The 21431-nt window shown below is 47.7% G+C and overlaps 1 protein-coding gene and 1 pseudogene across 3 annotated transcripts in view; one reads left to right on the top strand and one right to left on the bottom strand.

The window, feature by feature from the left end:
- Window positions 1-2002: 2002 nt before the first annotated feature.
- Window positions 2003-21431, top strand: part of IL7R (interleukin 7 receptor) — a 64249-nt gene continuing 44820 nt past the window's right edge. The window contains exon 1 of one of the 3 annotated variants that reach the window (XM_056546624.1): window positions 2003-2221. In XM_056546624.1, coding sequence (XP_056402599.1) covers window positions 2140-2221 — 82 coding nt within the window. In that variant the 5' untranslated portion in view covers window positions 2003-2139. Of the gene's footprint in view, window positions 2222-5436; window positions 5719-21431 lie in introns of those variants that run through there. The other 2 variants (XM_056546635.1, XM_056546643.1) reach the window with 2 other exon arrangements.
- On the bottom strand, window positions 16527-16633 carry LOC130344391 (U2 spliceosomal RNA; annotated as a pseudogene).

Below are 21431 nucleotides of genomic sequence, written 5' to 3'. Positions count from 1 at the left end.
AAGCACACCCTATCCAAAATCCATCAGTCACTTCTTATGGATCTTTTGTACTGATATTCTTTAAAGGGGTACTCTGTCCCAAGATATTTTAAAGAATCCAAAGAATAGGGATAAGATGTCTGATCGCGGGGGTCCCGCCGCTGGGGACCCCCACGATCTTCCTGCTGCACCCGTCATTCGCTCAGAGCGTAAGAAGCTTGTGAAGTCACGGCCGCACCCCGCTCATGACATCACGGCCACGCCCCCTCAATGCCAGTCTATGGTAGGGGCGTGACTACCGTCACGCCCCTACCATAGACTGGCATTGAGAGGGCGTGGCCGTGATGTCAGGAGTGGGGTGCAGCCGTGACTTCATGAGCCTCCGCCCCGCATTGCCAGTCATCCGTCACGGAGCAAAATTCACTCCATGCACCGGATGTCTGCGATGCTGCAGCCAAGATGGTGGGGGTACCCAGTGGTGGGACTCCCCCCCCCCCCATCAGACATCTTATCCCCTATCCTTTGGATAGATTACAAGATGTCTAGGCACAGAGTACCCCTTTAACCCCTTAAGGACCCGGGCTTTTTCCGTTTTTTCATTTTCAATTTTTCCTCCTTAACTTTAAAAAATCATAACTCTTAAAAATTTTCACCTAAAATTATATATGATGGCTTCCTTTTTGCGTAACTAATTCTACTTTGTAATGACATTAGTCATTTTACCCAAAAATCTACGGTGAAACGGGAAAAAAAATCAATGTGCGACAAAATCGATGAAAAAACACTATTTTGTAAGTTTTGGGGGCTTCTGTTTTTACGCAGTACATGTTTTGTCAAAAATAATACCTTATCTTTATTCTATAGGTCCATACGGTTAAAATGATACCCTACTTGTATAGGTTTGAGTTTGTATCACATCCAAAAAAAATCATGAATACATGCAGGAAAATTTATACGTTTAAAATGGTCATCTTTTGACCCCTATAACTTTTTTATTTTTCTGTGTTCAGGGCGCTATGAGGGCTCATTTTTTGCGCCGTCATCTGAAGTTTTTAGCGGAACCATTTTTGTTCTGATTAGACTTTTTGATCACTTTTTATTCACTTTTTTGTGGTATAAAAAGTGATCAAAAATGCGCTACTTTGGACTTTGGAATTTTTTTGCACGTACGCCATTGAACGAGCGGTTTAAAAAGCGGTATATTTGTATAATTCGGACATTTCCGCACACGGCGATACCACATATGTTTATTTTTATTATTATTCACATAATGTTTTTTTTATTCTTGGAAATGCCGGGTGATTCAAACTTTTATTAGGGGAAGGGATAATTGAAAGGGTTAATGATTTTTTTTACACTTTTCTTATGCCATATTATAGCTCCTATAGGGGGGGCTATAACATTGCATGTACTCATCTTTAACACTGATTGATCCATCTCCATAGGAATGGATCTCAGGCTTGAAGCATTCATTCGGCGATCGGACAGCACAGGAGAAGAGACCTCCTCCTGTAGTACAGCGGTTCGGGATGCTGCGATTATACCGCGGCGATCCCGAACAGCTCCCTGAGCTAACCGGCACATTTTACTTTCGTTTTTAGCCGCGCGGCTCAGCTTTGAGCGCGCGGCTAAAGGGTTAATAGCGTGCGGCACAGCGATCAGTGCCGCGCGCTATTAGAGGCGGGTCCCGGCTTCACTATGACGCCGGGCCCGCCGCGATATGATGCGGGGTCACCGTGTGACCCCGCGTTATATCGCAGGACCGGGACCCAGGACGTACGCATACGTCATGGGTACTTAAGAGGTTAATAAACATTTTTTTTTTTCATGTTTTTGGACATCATACTCTTGAGCTGGATCTTCTTTGCCTTTCAGTACATGACCCGCACCTTTACAGAGCCTGCGTGTAACGGATCAGAACATAGACAGGCGTCAGGCACCCGGAAGACCCGTTCAGTGGTAATTTCTATCTTTCCGCAGCACAAACACCAATTGATAGTCATATCAGAAGACTTCAAAAGTTCTGGGTAATTTCCACTCTGACGCTCGTTCCTCATTGGTGTCTCTACGTTTCCTCCTGGCTGTGGTTACTTCACAAGTGCTTACTACATGCAGAATGTTGTGGTGAAGTCAGAGATGCTATTATAGCCGCTCACTATCATGCCAGTCGCATCTCTCGCACTTCTTTTTCTCCTGCTCCATGTATCTCGGCAGCAAAGTGGAGATTACCCCGAGGCAGAAGGTAGATATTCCCCATTTCTTGTATTTTACTGGTTAGCACAGAGATTTCTTTCGTTTTATTTAGGACAATATATATTATTGGGGGAGATTTAGCAAAACCCGTCCAGAGGAAAAGTGGCTGAGTTGCCCATAGCAACCAAGCAGATCGCTACTTTCATTTTTCAGAGGTCGTTTCAGAAATGAAAGTAGCTATCTGATTGGTTGCTATGGGCAACTGGTCAACTGTTCCTCTGGACGGGTTTTGATAAATCTCCCCCCATTGTTTGTGTCACTTCCATAGGGCAGGAAAAGGCCGGACGGCCCACCGCCTCCTCTTCTTTATTATGTAAAATGGAATATTTTTGAGAAAAGGGAAGGATAAACATTTTAGACATCGCGGCTACATAAGGACTTGCTATGTATAATGTATCAGTCTGGAGTCCAGGATGTTTAGCTCACAGAGCATTGTCTAGACTGGACACAATTGTCTCCACTTCTCAGCTGAGAGCAGGACTAGCTATGTACAATGTATCAGTCTGGAGTCCAGGCTGTTTAGCTCACAGAGCATTGTCTAGACTGGATACAATTGTCTCCACTTCTCAGCTGAGAGCAGGACTAGCTATGTACAATGTATCAGTCTGGAGTCCAGGCTGTTTAGCTCACAGAGCATTGTCTAGACTGGATACAATTGTCTCCACTTCTCAGCTGAGAGCAGGACTAGCTATGTACAATGTATCAGTCTGGAATCCAGGCTGTTTAGCTCACAGAGCATTGTCTAGACTGGATACAATTGTCTCCACTTCTCAGCTGAGAGCAGGACTAGCTATGTACAATGTATCAGTCTGGAATCCAGGCTGTTTAGCTCACAGAGCATTGTCTAGACTGGATACAATTGTCTCCACTTCTCAGCTGAGAGCAGGACTAGCTATGTATAATGTATCAGTCCGGAGTCCAGGCTGTTTAGCTCACACAGCATTGTCTAGACTGGATACAATTGTCTCCACTTCTCAGCTGAGAGCAGGACTAGTTATGTACAATGTATCAGTCTGGAGTCCAGGATGTTTAGCTCACACAGCATTGTCTAGACTGGATACAATTGTCTCCACTTCTCAGCTGAGAGCAGGACTAGCTATGTACAATGTATCAGTCTGGAGTCCAGGCTGTTTAGCTCACAGAGCATTGTCTAGACTGGATACAATTGTCTCCACTTCTCAGCTGAGAGCAGGACTAGCTATGTACAATGTATCAGTCCGGAGTCCAGGCTGTTTAGCTCACAGAGCATTGTCTAGACTGGATACAATTGTCTCCACTTCTCAGCTGACAGCAGGACTAGCTATGTACAATGTATCAGTCTGGGGTCCAGGATGTTTTGCTCACAGAGCATTGTCTAGACTGGATACAATTGTCTCCACTTCTCAGCTGAGAGCAGGACTAGCTATGTTCAATGTATCAGTCTGGAGTCCAGGCTGTTTAGCTCACAGAGCATTGTCTAGACTGGATACAATTGTCTCCACTTCTCAGCTGAGAGCAGGACTAGCTATGTACAATGTATCAGTCTGGAGTCCAGGATGTTTAGCTCACAGAGCATTGTCTATACTGGATACAATTGTCTCCACTTCTCAGCTGACAGCAGGACTAGTTTATGTACAATGTATCAGTCTGGAGTCCAGGATGTTTAGTTCACAGAGCATTGTCTAGACTGGATACAATTGTCTCCACTTCTCAGCTGAGAGCAGGACGAGCTATGTACAATGTATCAGTCTGGAGTCCAGAATGTTTAGCTCACAGAGCATTGTCTAGACTGGATACAATTGTCTCCACTTCTCAGCTGAGAGCAGGACTAGCTATGTACAATGTATCAGTCTGGAGTCCAGGATGTTTAGCTCACAGAGCATTGTCTAGACTGGATACAATTGTCTCCACTTCTCAGCTGAGAGCAGGACTAGCTATGTACAATGTATCAGTCTGGAGTCCAGGCTGTTTAGCTCACAGAGCATTGTCTAGACTGGATACAATTGTCTCCACTTCTCAGCTGAGAGCAGGATTAGCTATGTTCAATGTATCAGTCTGGAGTCCAGGCTGTTTAGCTCACAGAGCATTGTCTAGACTGGATACAATTGTCTCCACTTCTCAGCTGAGAGCAGGACTAGCTATGTACAATGTATCAGTCTGGAGTCCAGGCTGTTTAGCTCACAGAGCATTGTCTAGACTGGATACAATTGTCTCCACTTCTCAGCTGACAGCAGGACTAGTTTATGTACAATGTATCAGTCTGGAGTCCAGGATGTTTAGCTCACAGAGCATTGTCTAGACTGGATACAATTGTCTCTACTTCTCAGCCGAGAGCAGGACTAGCTATGTACAATGTATCAGTCTGGAGTCCAGGCTATTTAGCTCACAGAGCATTGTCTAGACTGGATACAATTGTCTCCACTTCTCAGATGACAGCAGGACTAGTTTATGTACAATGTATCAGTCTGGAGTCCAGGATGTTTAGCTCACAGAGCATTGTCTAGACTGTATACAATTGTCTCCACTTCTCAGCTGAGAGCAGGATGAGCTATGTACAATGTATCAGTCTGGAGTCCAGAATGTTTAGCTCACAGAGCATTGTCTAGACTGGATACAATTGTCTCCACTTCTCAGCTGAGAGCAGGACTAGCTATGTACAATGTATCAGTCTGGAGTCCAGGCTGTTTATCTCACAGAGCATTGTCTAGACTGGATACAATTGTCTCCACTTCTCAGCTGAGAGCAGGACTAGCTATGTACAATGTATCAGTCTGGAGTCCAGGCTGTTTAGCTCACAGAGCATTGTCTAGACTGGATACAATTGTCTCCACTTCTCAGCTGAGTGCAGGACTAGCTATGTACAATGTATCAGTCTGGAGTCCAGGCTGTTTAGCTCACAGAGCATTGTCTAGACTGGATACAATTGTCTCCACTTCTCAGCTGACAGCAGGACTAGCTATGTACAATGTATCAGTCTGGGGTCCAGGATGTTTTGCTCACAGAGCATTGTCTAGACTGGATACAATTGTCTCCACTTCTCAGCTGAGAGCAGGACTAGCTATGTACAATGTATCAGTCTGGAGTCCAGGCTGTTTAGCTCACAGAGCATTGTCTAGACTGGATACAATTGTCTCCACTTCTTAGCTGAGAGCAGGACTAGCTATTAATCCCTGGAGACTTTTTGGTCCAGAATTTACGCTAAGATGGCACAATATGAACAGCTTAGCAATCAACTTCGAGGCCTTAGAGAAAATCTAAAGTTTGCAAGTTACCAGGCGGATCATGCAGCTAAGGCCAAGAGAGCAGCCTTCAATGCTAAGGTGAGAACTCTGAGGAAAGAAGTGGAGGAGCTTGTGCAGCTAAGATCGGACATTGTGGCTGGTGCCGGCATCTTCAGTGAAAAACTTCTCAATGAATATCGCTCTACCAACATGCCGGTCTCCAGGGAAGTAAGTAAGCAAGAATATTGCCAGAGTGAGGAGGAAGAGATGGAGGAAGGTGAAGGAGGTGAGGAGGGGGATATGAGTGAGGGGGATATGGATACGGGTTCTGTGTCTGCCGCCATTGTTACCCCTGACCCCCAACTTACCCTGAGTGCAGACTATGTGAACCCAGCTCAGGTGGCCTTACCTCCCTCCAGTGATGATGATGGCGGTGACTGCAGTGAAGGCAGCGGCTTGGCAGATGGGGGACTCTTGCAGGCAATTGTTAAAAAAAAAAAAAGCAAAGAGAAAGAAGAGGAAGAAAACAGAGGGAGTGAAGTTTGTCTTTTCTTCTTTCCAGCAACCTGGGCCAGCTGAGAAGGCGGTTCAGGGTGCTGGGTCCCCCAATCTTCCAGACCCCCTTTCTGTAGTGGAGCGGGGCCAGCATGGGGGATGCAGTAGTGCACCCAAAATGGCCGCGGGTGCTATATAAAAAGAAAAGGGCACCCTCCTGTGAGGGGGGAGGGTGTCCAGGCACCAGAAAATGGCGGCAGTTTTACCAGTTCGGGGGGCGGTCCCCCGGTTGAAGTGAGCGGTACAGGTCCTGACGCTGCAGAGCACTCCCCTGTGAAGGGGGGAGTGTCCGGGCACCGGACCATGATGGTTCAGGGGGCGGTCCCCTAAGTAATGCGTGTGGCAGTCCCCTGTGAAGGGGGAGGTTCCCTGCGCGTCAGCTGCAGTAGGCGGAATGGGAGTGCATTGGGAGCGACAGCTCCCGCCAAGATTAATGGCATTGTGCGAGGGGGCGGGGCCACCCATGTCAGAGGCAGAGCCTGTGTATGCGCCCAAGGAGACTGGAAATAAGAACCATGCAGCACTTTTACATAGCCAGCCCAGCCTGTACCACACCAAGGGACAGTGCAGCCAAGAGTGAAAGTAAAAGCAAAAATTTTAATAAAAATGGTAATGTGCAGAATGTGAGTTATGGTAGTGTGCATGGGAGGAGTTGTGGTAGCAGTGTGGATAAGGTGAGTGCTTGTAGAGTGCAAGAGAGGGGTGCAAGTGGGGTGCAAGAGAGGGTTGACAGTAAAATGCAGGTGAGGAGTGGTAGTGGAATGACAGAGAGAGGTTTGGCGGTTGATGGCACTATTAAGAGCAAGGGTCCTGGTTTGGGGGGTCTGGGTCAGGTTTGGATCAGGGGATCCCCATCTCCTTCTGGCTCTGGAGGTCACTCCCAACAGTGCCTCCTGGAGGCTCTACATAGGAGAGACAGGTCAATCCAGGTAGAGGGGAGGGGTGAGGTTGAGCTGTCTTTTTGGATACAAAGACATGGCTTAGGTGGTCTGGTCCCTCCCGACATCCAGACAGGAAAGTGGCAGAAAATGCATGTCCGCCTCGGGGTAAGGTGGATGAGCTCCTCCTCCAGAGGGAATTCAGGGCAAGAGACCTCTTTGCCCTGATCCACCCCTATGATACTTCCGTGTTTGACATCAGCTTCCTTTGGCCACAGGGTTTGTAACTCTTCTGGTCGAATTATGAGGTGGGGAAAAGGGAGCCCGGCTGGCGGGATTTCACCATAAAGGCGATATCCCATCAGAATTTGGCCAAGAAAGTGACCGTTTTGACACTTAATGAGTCACTATCTTGTAATGACATCATGACCTGGCTCAACCGATATGGGGATGTGACGGACATGCCACAAAAAAAAAAACAACGACAAACATGGAATCTGGTCTGGGGCCTGGCGTTTTTTTTTTTGCCAAACTGAAGCGTTCGGGGAGCATTGTTGCCCGCATCCCATCAGCTGCTTTTCTTGGGAGAGACAGAATCCAAGTTTTCTACCAGGGGCAGCTCAAGGTCTGTCACAGGTGTGGCAGCCCCACTCACATTAGCGCAGCCTGTACCGTGCAGGTCTGTGCTCTGTGTGGTGGGGTAGGTCATCTTGCCGCATCCTGCAGACAGATCAGGTGTCATCTGTGTGGTGTCTTAGGACACCCTTTCAGCTGTTGTCCTAGCGCCTTTGCCCGTGTGACTCACCTTGGCTGGGGAGAGCAGTGATGTTGCCTCAACTGGGGAGGGCACGAGTGTGGGTGAAGGTGCAACAGGGTCATTGAGGAGGAAAGGTCCTGCCAAGCTGAGGTGGGAGGCTAATCGGAGAAGGAGCAGGCAACTGGAGAGTTCCCATGTGGCAGGGGTAGCTTCTGGCCCTGCTCCAGAGGTTAGTCCTGAAACTGCTGAGGCCCTGGAGGGGGGGATGTGCTGGATAAGGAAATGAGGAGAATCTGTAGAGAAGAAGGAAGCAATGCTGATCTTTCCGATTCCTCCCACTATGAAAGTGTGGATGAGGAGGGTTAAGAGAGGCCAAAAAAGAAGGGCAGTAAAGGTGGAAAAAAGAGGTCGGAGCCCTTTAGTCCCCGTGCTACGGACCAGGTCCCAAGCGGAAGCTTACCTGCCCCCCCCCCCCCTCTAATTGACCTGTCTAACCGTTACTCTGTCCTTGAAGACATCTCCTCCCCAGGGGGAACTGGGCCTTGTCCTGATGAGGCAGTTTCCTCAGGGAATGGGGCCAAACCAGAGCCAGGCGGAGATGGGGATTAAAAAATGGACCAGTCAGAATGCAAAAAAACGGCCCAAAGAGAAAGAAGTCTCCTTATCTGGGAATGAGGGGACAAAGAAAAGACAAAAATGAGGGTGTTAGGGCCGTCTAACTTAATCACCCTGTATGGAGGCACTCACTCCATTGACGCTGACATCTATGAACTGTGCCAGTGTTAAGTCTGAAACGGCTAGATTTGCGGCCTTTGATTTTCACGGCCGTGTTGAAGCCGACATTTTCTTTTTACAGGAGACCAGATCATCAGATCTAGCCTCCCAGGTAAAAGCCAGGAGAGCGTGGAGGCACGGTCCCTCCCAATGGTCTCTTGCGGCTGAGCCGTATAGTGGGGTGGCGGTCCTTTTTACCGCTCCGGTTGAATGCAGATGGGTTATTGAGTTAGGAAATGGGGAGGTGCCTGATCTTAGATGTCTGACTCTTCATCAAGGGACAGGAGCTCCGTCTCATTAACATCTACACCCCACAAATAAAGTGGGGCCGTAAAGATCTCTTTATGAGGATGAAGCCCTTTCTTTTAAGAAGCTGACAGGGGATTTTTGGAGGGGATTTCAACAATGTCATGAGGTCCCAAGATAGGAGAGGCTCTAATGATCGGTTGGTTTATTATAGCATAGCTCTCAATAGTATAGTTAGGGAAGCTCGCCTAGAGGATGCCCACATCCGGAGCCCCTCAGGCCACGCGGGTTTTACCTTTCATCGAGGTAGCTGCAGGTTTAGGTTAGATTGGTTTTATTTGAAGGAGGAAGCTGTCTCTTCCGCAGTGTCCGTGGTTGAGGTGGAGTTCTCCGTTCACTGTATGATTTTATTTTCCTTGAATGTTGGAAGCTGAAATTGTCCCTCCTGGAGGAAGCGGAGGTAAGACAGTCCTTTGAGGATTTTCTTCAGAGTAAGGTACCTGTTACGCCTAGCGCTCCGGGTCCCCGCTCCTCCCCGGAGCGCTCACGGCGTCTTTCTCCCTGCAGCGCCCCGGTCAGTCCCGCTGACCGGGAGCGCTGCACTGTCTTGGCCGTTGGGGATGCGATTCGCACAGCGGGACGCGCCCGCTCGCGAGTCGCATCCCAGGTCACTTACCCGTCCCGGTCCCCTGCTGTCATGTGCTGGCGCGCGCGGCTCCGCTCTCTAGGGCGCGCGCGCGCCAGCTCTCTGAGACTTAAAGGGCCAGTGCACCAATGATTGGTGCCTGGCCCAATTAGTCTAATTGGCTTCCACCTGCTCCCTGCCTTTATCTGACCTCCTCCCATGCACTCCCTTGCCGGATCTTGTTGCCTTGTGCCAGTGAAAGCGTTTAGTGTGTCCAAAGCCTGTGTACCTGAACTTCTGCTACCCATCCTGACTACGAACCTTGCCGCCTGCCCCCGACCTTCTGCTACGTCTGACCTTGCCTCTGCCTAGTCCTTCTGTCCCACGCCTTCTCAGCAGTCAGCGAGGTAGAGCCGTTGCTAGTGGATACGACCTGGTTGCTACTGCCGCAGCAAGACCATCCCGCTTTGCGGCGGGCTCTGGTGAAAACCAGTAGCCTCTTAGAACCGGTCCACTAGCACGGTCCACGCCAATCCCTCGCTGACACAGAGGATCCACTACCTGGAAGCCGAATCGTGACAGTAGATCCGGCCATGGATCCCGCTGAGGTGCCGCTGCCAAGTCTCGCTGATCTTCCCACGGTGGTCGCTCAGCAATCGCAGCAGATTGCCCAACAAGGACAGCAGCTGTCGCAGTTGACCGCCATGTTACAGCAACTTCTGCCTCTGCTACAGCAGCAACCATCTCCTCCGCCAGCTCCTGCACCTCCTCCGCAGCGAGTGGCCACTCCTAACCTCCGCTTGTCCTTGCCGGACAAATTTGATGGGGACTCTAAACTCTGCCGTGGATTTTTGTCTCAGTGTTCCCTGCATATGGAGATGTTGTCGGACTTGTTTCCTTCAGAACGGTCTAAGGTGGCGTTCGTAGTAAGCCTTCTTTCAGGAAAGGCCTTGTCTTGGGCCACACCGCTCTGGGACCGCAATGATCCTGCCACAGCCACAGTCCAGGCCTTCTTCGCTGAACTCCGGAGTGTCTTCGAGGAGCCAGCCCGAGCTTCTTCTGCCGAGACTGCCCTGTTGAACCTGGTCCAGGGTAATTCTTCCGTTGGCGAGTACGCCATACAATTCCGTACTTTTGCTTCTGAACTATCCTGGAATAATGAGGCTCTCTGCGCGACCTTTAAAAAAGGCCTATCCAGTCGCATCAAGGATGTGCTGGCCGCACGAGAGATTCCTGCCAATCTGCAAGAACTCATCCATCTAGCTACCCGCATTGACATGCGTTTTTCTGAGCGACACCAAGAGCTCCGCCAGGAAAAAGACTTAGATCTCTGGGCACCTCTCCCACAGTATCCGTTGCAATCTACGCCTGGGCCTCCCGCCGAGGAGGCCATGCAAGTGGATAAGTCTCGCCTGACCCAGGAAGAGAGGAATCGCCGTAGGGAAGAAAATCTCTGTCTTTACTGTGCCAGTACCGAGCATTTCTTGGTGGATTGTCCTATCCGTCCTCCACGCCTGGGAAACGCACGCACGCACCCAGCTCACGTGGGTGTGGCGTCTCTTGGTTCCAAGTCTGCTCCTCCACGTCTCACGGTACCCGTGCGGTTTTCTTCTTCAGCCAACTCCTCCCTCTCAGCCGTGGCTTGCTTGGACTCCGGTGCCTCTGGAAATTTTATTTTGGAGTCCTTTGTTAATAAATTCAGCATCCCGGTGACCCGTCTCGTCAAACCGCTCTACATTTCCGCGGTCAACGGAGCCAGATTGGACTGCACCGTGCGTTACCGCACAGAACCCCTCCTGATGTCTATCGGACCCCACCACGAAAGGATTGAGTTCTTCATTCTCCCCAACTGTACCTCTGAGGTCCTCCTCGGTCTGCCTTGGCTCCGGCTTCATTCCCCCACCATTGATTGGACCACCGGAGAGATCAGGAACTGGGACTCTGCCTGCCACAGGAAGTGCCTCTCCCCCCCTCCCAGTCCCGTCAGGCAAGCCTCTGTGCCTCCCCATGGCCCCCGTCCTGGTGTCACACTGCCCCGTGCCAGGCCTCGCCCTCTGCCCTCCCTCCCCATTCCCACTCCTGCTGTACTGCCTGCCGTTGAGGAAACCCTCCATTCTTTCCCGGTGTCCTCATCCCAGGGGAGGCAGTTACCGGACAAAGAGAAGGGGAGACCTAAGGGGGGGGGTACTGTTACGCCTAGCGCTCCGGGTCCCCGCTCCTCCCCGGAGCGCTCACGGCGTCTTTCTCCCTGCAGCGCCCCGGTCAGTCCCGCTGACCGGGAGCGCTGCACTGTCTTGGCCGTTGGGGATGCGATTCGCACAGCGGGACGCGCCCGCTCGCGAGTCGCATCCCAGGTCACTTACCCGTCCCGGTCCCCTGCTGTCATGTGCTGGCGCGCGCGGCTCCGCTCTCTAGGGCGCGCGCGCGCCAGCTCTCTGAGACTTAAAGGGCCAGTGCACCAATGATTGGTGCCTGGCCCAATTAGTCTAATTGGCTTCCACCTGCTCCCTGCCTTTATCTGACCTCCTCCCATGCACTCCCTTGCCGGATCTTGTTGCCTTGTGCCAGTGAAAGCGTTTAGTGTGTCCAAAGCCTGTGTACCTGAACTTCTGCTACCCATCCTGACTACGAACCTTGCCGCCTGCCCCCGACCTTCTGCTACGTCTGACCTTGCCTCTGCCTAGTCCTTCTGTCCCACGCCTTCTCAGCAGTCAGCGAGGTAGAGCCGTTGCTAGTGGATACGACCTGGTTGCTACTGCCGCAGCAAGACCATCCCGCTTTGCGGCGGGCTCTGGTGAAAACCAGTAGCCTCTTAGAACCGGTCCACTAGCACGGTCCACGCCAATCCCTCGCTGACACAGAGGATCCACTACCTGGAAGCCGAATCGTGACAGTACCTTTACTGGGCCTATGTAGTAGTAAGTCAGAGTGGTGGGAGATGTTCAAGAAGCAGGTTGCAGGGTTCTTCTGCCAGCTCTCACGCCTCAGGTCCCTGAACAGGTATCGCTTGTATCAGGGTCTGAGGAGGAAACTCGATCTTCTTGTCTCGACTGGAGGTAGTCAAGAGGATATCTCCAGAGTGAAGTCTTTGCTGATGAGGTGTCAGTGCAATAAGCACACATCTTTGGTTTTTGAGAGGGATTTTGGGAATTACCGTTCGCCCGACCCTTACAGAAACTGTAAGATGTCAGTGAGTAGTAAGATCATCTTGGGACTGATTAATAGTACGGGATTTCTGAATCGGTCCAGATCAGGGATCTTGAAGGTCATCAGATCCTTCTACTCGCACCTCTTGGGAAGGAAGGATCTAGATCGAGACAGGATGTCAGTTTTCCTGGCTGAAACCATTCCTGAGCCGGGGGTAGACCCCTCTCTTGATGTTTTTGCATAAGAAATCAGGGAAGAGGAAGTGAGACTGGCGACCGAGGGGCTTGCCCCTAAGAAGTTGTCAGGTCCAGATGGCTTAACATCCGAGTGGTTAAGGAGTCTTTAGCTCCCCTGTTGACTGAGGTATTCAATGAGTGTCTATCCTCGGGCACTCTGCCGAAGTCAATGAGGTCAGCCCTAATTCTTCTCTTAAAGGGTAGAGATCCGAGCCGTATTGAGAATTGGAGACCCATAGCTCTTCTCAATATGGACAGAAAACTTTTGGTCAAGATACTGTTTAACCGGCTGGTGAAGTTTGCACAACGGCTCCTTTCGGAGGCCCAACATTGCTCCGTTCCAGACCAGAGCACCTTAAGTGCTGTTATCGGTGTCTGGGAGGCAGGGGAGTGGAGTAGCGCAGCTCTCTGGAAGGGGTACATGCTGTCCTTGGATCAGGCCAAAGCATTTGATCGGGTGAACCACGAGTACCTCTAGTCCGTCCTCCTGGGATATGGTTTACCGAGTACTTTTGTTAATTGGTTTAAGATCTTGTATGCAGGGGAAGAGAGTTTCCCTCTGGTGAACCGTTGGTCTAGCCGCTCTTATGAGGTGGGGTCCGGAGTCCATCAGGATTGTCCTTTGAGCCCGCTTTTATACGTGTTCGCGATTGTTTCCTTCGTCTGGTTGTCTGGAGGGTAGATTGTGGGCCGTTGGCGGGAGTCGGGATGAGTCTGGTGGAGCTGGATGTCGCCCAGAGAGTAGTGGCGTACGCTGATGATGTCACCATTTTTGTGTCCTGGAGAGAGGAGGTCGATGTGGTGATGTCGAAGGTGGACGGCTACACGGAGGCATCCGGGTCTAAGATCAAACGGGATAAGTGTGAAAGTCTCTAGCTGGGAGGGGGAGATCCCACGTTTCATTTCCCAGACACCCTTCCAGGGCCCCAAGAGTCAGCAAAAATTCTAGGCATCACATTTGGCCAGGATGATTATGCCATTAAAAACCAGGATGGTAAGCTCCAGGATTCCCCTCAGAAGGTGGACCAGTGGAAGGGTTGGTCTATGACCCTCAGGGAAAGGGTACACCTGATCAAATCGTACCTGCTCCCCTTGTTTATCTACCTGTGCAGCGTATGTATCTTGCCAGAGGCTTACTACACTAGGGTCTACAGCCTGTTTTTCCAACTGTTATTGGGGAACAGGATGAAACTAGTCAAAAGGGAGGTTAGGTATGGCACGAGGAGACTAGGGGGTTTATCTATGGGGAACCCTGTGGTGTTCTTAACGAACACCTTCTTGAAAGCCAACATCTCAAACCTCTGAAACGAGAGGGCTCCTCCGTGGGTACTCCCCTGCAGAGAATGGTTTTGGCCTTTCTTCCAGGAATGGGAGACAGGAGGGCGAGTGAAGGACCTACATACACCCCATGGGCATCTTCCAGCTTACGCCACCCCGACTCTGAAGGCGATACGTCGGTGGGGTCTGGGAGTGTTGGAGATCCTTGATATACGGGTTCTGTTGACCCACTTCCAGAAGCCTCTGGCGCTCAAGGACTGCCCAGGTCAGGATCATAGGGTGGGGTTGTATCTTTTAAACATGAAAAGGATCCCCCAGAAGTTTTGGGACTTGGCCTGGCGCTGCTTTCAGGGGAAGCTATATGTGAGGGAAAATTTGAAGGGTAGGAGATCTTATGACCGGGGATATGACCGGGGATGTCCCCGAGAAGGGTACAGGGACACGCTGGAAAGTATGGACCACTTCCTGCTTCGTTGTCCCTTTAATATAGGGGTTTACAACCAGGTGGGCGCTTCCATTGGCTTGGGTCAACTTGCCGGCCTTATCTATCCGGAGTGGGCTTATAAGGGATTCAGGAACCTGGGTGGCCGTGATCGGGGCACTTTATTTGTAGTCAATTTAGTGGTTAGGTACCACAAGTGGAACGCACGGTGTTTAGTGTCTACACCGAGGAAAGTCCTCTCCGAGGTGGAGGTCTGTAGGAATATCACCAGTGACCTTGGGAAGATCAGGTCTTTGGAGTATGGCAGTCTTGGTACCAGTAGGGCTTCTCTCGTAAGGAGAGGGTTTTGTTTTGATGTGCCCTAGGTACTAGACCTTTTGGGTAGAGTACCCTTGTTTTGGTTAGGGACAGTGATGTAGGGACAGGGTTAGGATGATAGTTGGGTCAGTTTATTTTTAGGGATAATGGTAGGGTGAGAGGTAGGGTGGAGTTAGGTAAAGAATGTAAATTCTTTATGTATCAGGATTGCCATCCTTCTTCCTGGTGGTGGGCTAATGCATGTGCACCCTAGCTTTTTGTTTTCAGATGTTAAGATTATGAAGGGCTTACAGGCACCGAACTTGGGCCTAAAGTGGGTTGTATTGTTTGTTTATGTATTTTATAAAGCTGGTAATGGTAAAGTTGTTTGGGTGGTGGTTGTTTCTTTTGGTGGACCTGGTATGGGTCAGTTATGAACTGGACATTGAGGACTATGAACTGTATGGACTCTGACCCATGTACAGGAGGGCGGGTGGTGTGGGTGAAGGGACAGTTTAGAGTAGGATGTTCTATTATATTTGTAGGTGGGTTTTCTGTATATTTATAGGGTTTATATAGTCTATACAGTTTATTGAATATGTTTACTTATGTATAGAGTATGTATAGTATACTTTTGTTTATTTTATATTTTTGTTTGTGTATTATACAGTGTTTATATAGTGTTTATAGTAGTGATAGATATGGCAGTCTAACCAGTTGTTATTTTTGCGTAAATTTTTCTTTTGTATTTTTGTATCCCGTTGTGGACTTAGTTTTCTTTGATTTAGGTCTTGTAGGGAAAATGTAGTAAAGATATGTATATGTGTGTGTATATATATGCATGTGTGGGGTGTAGTATTATAAATGTTATTATAAAAAAAAAATATATATATATATATATATATATATATATATGAAGTATGCAAAATAAGTTTATCATCACACCACCATATAAGGTAGTGTGCCCTCTAATCAGCTCTGGCTTTGGTTACAAAGTCTCAGAAACTGATTCGGATTAATGGCAAGTCAGAATTCTCCCCAGAAGGGAAGAGAACCCATCTGCAGATTATTTTTTAAAATCTAAGAGCCGAGGAACGTGCTCTCGAATCACCCAAAGTGCAAGAAAAAGTGCAAACGTGTAACACTTAAAAAAGTGCACAGAGGATGCAGTCTATCGCAAGCCCTTCTCCGATAGGAGAGAAGCCCCCCAACAAACCTTACCCTTCGCCTCCAGACCAAAAGGTACCTGCGAGGTTCCAGGTTCGATGTCCCTTTTCGCCGAAGCTACTAAGGGACCACAAATTCTCCCGGCATCCCCCAAGGTGTTAGCCAAGGTATCTGCCCGCAGAGCCGATAACGGTAGGTACCCTGCCAGAGCAGGAGTACCTGGGGTGTTTGCCGGGAGGTGCGGAACCTAATGGCCACACACACCTCCCCTAGACCGCCAGGAGGGACACCCAGAAGGGCTACCACATCCTGACAAATCCTGTGGACACACAAGACACAAAAAGTGACACAGTGAGACAAAAAGAAATAAATAAGTGAATGTGTGCAGATATACTGCCCGGACATCTGGCTGGATCTATAAAAATTTCTCTGATCCTAGCCAGAAGGCCGGGAATCAAGAGGTGAGTGTCACAAAGATGCAGAGATCATGGTGCCCGTGCTTCAACTCAGTCTATCCTCCCAGTGAGTTTCGGCACCTCGGGGTCCCCAGTCCCCGAGGCACTAAAGTACCTCGGCTCTAGACCCTCTCAGCCTCATGGCGAGACCCGGAGGAAGCAGGTCACATCAGGGCAGACGTCGAGCTGATTCTTCAGAACCAGCCCCGGAACGCCCTGGTACACCTGCTCCCTACCATGCAGCACCCATCCCCACCAGCTCAATACCGGCGCTTCGGGTCACCGGCGTAAACTGATAAGAACAGATACTACACATGATCTTAGCCAAAAGGCCGAGAAGCGTCTGCAGATGGGTTCTCTTCCTTTCTTGGGAGAATTCTGACTTGGCATTAATCCCAATCAGCTTCTGAGAATTTTTAACCAAAGCCAAAGCTGATACGGTGGTGTGATGAGAGACTTATTTTGCATACTTGCGGAGTGCTAATGGCCTTTTTGAATCTCTGTTTTACACCGGAAGCGGTGCCTCTCCCTGAGGAAAATACTTGTCCCTTTTATGCATGTGTGTAGTATAGTATTATTATAAAAATAAAAAATAAAACATGGTGTGCAGTGGGAGTGCTTGTTGTGTTTTTGTAATGTGATTTTCCCAAGTTTTTGGGTGTTTTTGAGTTAAAGCTAAACAGTGCTATTTTTTATTTTTATTTTTTGGTACTGCAAATTAAGTGAGCATACATGTGAGTGTGTTGTTAGATATTTGGTTATGTAAGGTCTAGTTCTATTATTTGTAGGAAAGCTTGGCTGGCCGGTTAGGCAGGATTTATGTTCTTTTATTGAAATGTAAAGTTTAGGTTTATGTTATTTCATGTTGTTGTTTTCCATTAGGGCAAAGTTGTGCTGGTTTTGTATTTGTTATGATTTATATTTTTAAACTATAACTCAGGATCAATATATTTTTAAACTATAACTCAGGATCAGTACAGGATAAGTAATGTAATGTATGTACACAGTGACTCCTCCAGCAGAATAGTGAGTACAGCTCTGGAGTATAATACATGATATAACTCAGGATCAGTACAGGATAAGTAATGTAATATATGTACACAGTGACTCCTCCAGCAGAATAGTGAGTACAGCTCTGGAGAATAATACATGATATAACTCAGGATCAGTACAGGATAAGTAATGTATGTACACAGTGACCCCACCAACAGAACAGTGAGCGCAGCTCTAGAGTATAGTGGGTATTTTACTTACCATAATTCTACATTCCTCGAGTGCCAAAGGCAGCACAGATGGGATATTCAAGTTCGCCATCTCAAAATAATTAATGAATTAATTGCTGGGTTGGGCCAGAGGCTCCATAAAAGGTACCCAGCGCACATAGTACATTGTGTAATAAAATAGACCGATTAATGCAAATAAAAATTTCATTGGGTGTTGTGCTGCCTTCGGGCCTCGAGGAAAGTAGAATTATGGTAAGTAAAATACCCACTTTCCTCATCGTCACTACAGCAGCACAGAAGGGATCTAACATAGAATCAAAAAGGGGGGGGGTATCAATATTTAGAAAGATGATGACCAGGATGGGATGCTGCATTACAAATCTCCATCAAGGAGACTTGTTCTCTTTCCGCCCAAGAAGGAGAGGTAGATCGAGTAGAGTGCGCCTTCAATGGATTAGGTGGTTCTTTTCCTTCACCAGAGTAGGCTTCCACAATAGTAGTGCAAATCCATCTTGCAAGGGTATCTTTTGATGCCTTGCTAGCTCTATTGACATAAGCTGGCAAGACAAAGAAACAAAACTCTTGTACCCACACAAAAAGAAAGAGAGATACGCAATATAATGCACACCCACAATAACTGTAATCCAAAAAGTATATCTTTATTACATATAAGTAGTACAAAAAGCAGACAATACAGTTAAAACCAATTAAAAGAAAGGCCCAATTGGCCACTGCACAAACGAGGGGGGGGAAACCCCTACCAAAAAGAAGGGGAGAAACCCCACCCAGGGCACCTGCCTCCACAAATACTCAGGTTATCAACCTATCATACAACAAGAATGTTAAATCAATACAGTCCTGTCCCCACAACACAAATAATATGTATACAACCTGAATATCCTCAGTATATAGCACAGGGGACTGGTAGTAGAGGACAATAGATGGAGGAGTAATATGGCAGGTGCCCCCCTAAAGACCCCACGCGTTCCGTTGCCCGTCGGCAACTTCCTCAGGGGTGTTGTGCCTCCTTGATTTAGTCTCTGCTATATATACCAAACATAATTACCCTAATTATGGTGAAGGAGTTACCTGTTTGCCCATTGTATCCCGTCTCCGGTCATTGACCCGCTTGTACTTCCGGGTACAGAGAAGGTTACATCCGCTCCCTGATCTACATCCGCTCCGTCACTCTGTTACAGCTACGTCACTCGCGCATGCGCAGAGTATATTCCATATCAACAGCTAAAGATCTCTCATATGCGATCACTGTGCCTGCGCGTCTCCATTCACTCACACCCCACACAACTCATCGGTCACACAGCATAGCCATCACATCACATTCCCACGCATGCGCACCACTACTTACATCCCCATAATCTGCTCACATCACTCTACCACGCAGCGGAGTTCCCTTATAACACGCATGCGCATCTCAACTATCATCCCTATAGTTCACACAGATATTTTCATATCTACACAAAGCTTTCTTTCTAGGAATCACATCTTATTGCTGTTTTATAACCATATGGGGATGTCGATTAGCATAACTGAGACCCTGTTTTGGCTCCGTATGACAAGACATAGTTTTTATCCCCATAATTCACACATATTAGTCTCTGTATATGGCATCTTCTCTAGAGATTACATCTTATTGAATATGTACTAATATGCTTATACACAGTGCAAATAATACTTTTGCTCCATACAGAGGAGTACATGTAATGACATATTCAGGGAACCCTGTATCCAATCCCGTCCATATCATCCTACATATAATACAGATGGGTATCAGATCATAACAGTCATCTTAATGCCCTAATACCTTGTTTAACCCTTTAGTGCGCTGTCATCATAATATTCCTTAGTACATCAATATCATATAGCCCATACATCTCAAAACAATGTTTAAAACATAACCTATTATGAAGAATGTACTCGCCAAATCATTACACACACCAGATGAGACTATAGCTGGACACATATTACCCCTTTGGGTCTTGGACCTGTTCCCCTTTCTCAAAAATCTTATATACATGACATCATAAAGACTTATACATATTTTGGGCTCACATATACCTTATATATCCCCCTTAAGCCATGTCACATAAGGTATATGTGAGCCCAAAATATGTATAAGTCTTTATGATGTGATGTATATAAGATTTTTGAGAAAGGGGAACAGGTCCAAGACCCAAAGGGGTAATATGTGTCCAGCTATAGTCTCATCTGGTGTGTGTAATGATTTGGCGAGTACATTCTTCATAATAGGTTATGTTTTAAACATTGTTTTGAGATGTATGGGCTATATGATATTGATGTACTAAGGAATATTATGATGACAGCGCACTAAAGGGTTAAACAAGGTATTAGGGCATTAAGATGACTGTTATGATCTGATACCCATCTGTATTATATGTAGGATGATATGGACGGGATTGGATACAGGGTTCCCTGAATATGTCATTACATGTACTCCTCTGTATGGAGCAAAAGTATTATTTGCACTGTGTATAAGCATATTAGTACATATTCAATAAGATGTAATCTCTAGAGAAGATGCCATATACAGAGACTAATATGTGTGAATTATGGGGATAAAAACTATGTCTTGGTCATACGGAGCCAAAACAGGGTCTCAGTTATGCTAATCGACATCCCCATATGGTTATAAAACAGCAATAAGATGTGATTCCTAGAAAGAAAGCTTTGTGTAGAGATGAAAATATCTGTGTGAACTATAGGGATGATAGTTGAGATGCGCATGCGTGTTATAAGGGAACTCCGCTGCGTGGTAGAGTGATGTGAGCAGATTATGGGGATGTAAGTAGTGGTGCGCATGCGTGGGTATGTGATGTGATGGCTATGCTGTGTGACCGATGAGTTGTGTTGGGTGTGAGTGAATGGAGACGCGCAGGCGCAGTGATCGCATATGAGAGATCTTTAGCTGTTGATATGGAGTACACTCTGCGCATGCGCGAGTGACGTGTGTGTGGGACGCAGCTGTAACAGAGTGATGGAGTGGATGTAGATCAGGGAGCGGATGTAACCTTCTCTGTACCCGGAAGTACAAGCGGGTCAATGACCGGAGACAGGATACAATGGGCAAACAGGTAACTCCTTCACCATAATTAGGGTAATTATGTTTGGTATATATAGCAGAGACTAAATCAAGGAGGCACAACACCCCTGAGGAAGTTGCCGACGGGCAACGGAACGCGTGGGGTGTTTAGGGGGGCACCTGCCATATTACTCCTCCATCTATTGTCCTCTACTACCAGTCCCCTGTGCTATATACTGAGGATATTCAGGTTGTATACATATTATTTGTGTTGTGGGGACAGGACTGTATTGATTTAACATTCTTGTTGTATGATAGGTTGATAACCTGAGTATTTGTGGAGGCAGGTGCCCTGGGTGGGGTTTCTCCCCTTCTTTTTGGTAGGGGGTTCCCCCCCCTCCTCGTTTGTGCAGTGGCCAATTGGGCCTTTCTTTTAATTGGTTTTAACTGTATTGTCTGCTTTTTGTACTACTTATATGTAATAAAGATATACTTTTTGGATTACAGTTATTGTGGGTGTGCATTATATTGCGTATCTCTCTTTCTTTTTGTGTAGTTATTGTTATTTGGTATGCTCAATAGCACCCCTTTGTGTATGATGCTGAGCCCACCTGCTTTCTATATACAAAACTCTTGTACCCGGCTAAGATGACAGGTTAATGTGCGTTTTACATCTAGCAGATGAAACCTCTGTTGTTCCTCAGAAATAGGTTCTGGAAAAAAGACTGGTAGAAAAGTTTATTTGTTAATATTAGTAGAGGAAGGCATTTTAGGACAGAAAGATGGCATAGTCCTAAGTTTAACTCCTTCTGGCAGGATCTTAAGATAAGGTTTTCTGGAGGAAAGAGCCTGAAGTTCCCC

Source organism: Hyla sarda, chromosome 1 (assembly GCF_029499605.1).
Source record: "Hyla sarda isolate aHylSar1 chromosome 1, aHylSar1.hap1, whole genome shotgun sequence".
Lineage (NCBI taxonomy): Eukaryota > Metazoa > Chordata > Amphibia > Anura > Hylidae > Hyla > Hyla sarda.
This window is presented reverse-complemented; position numbering and strand designations above follow the sequence as displayed.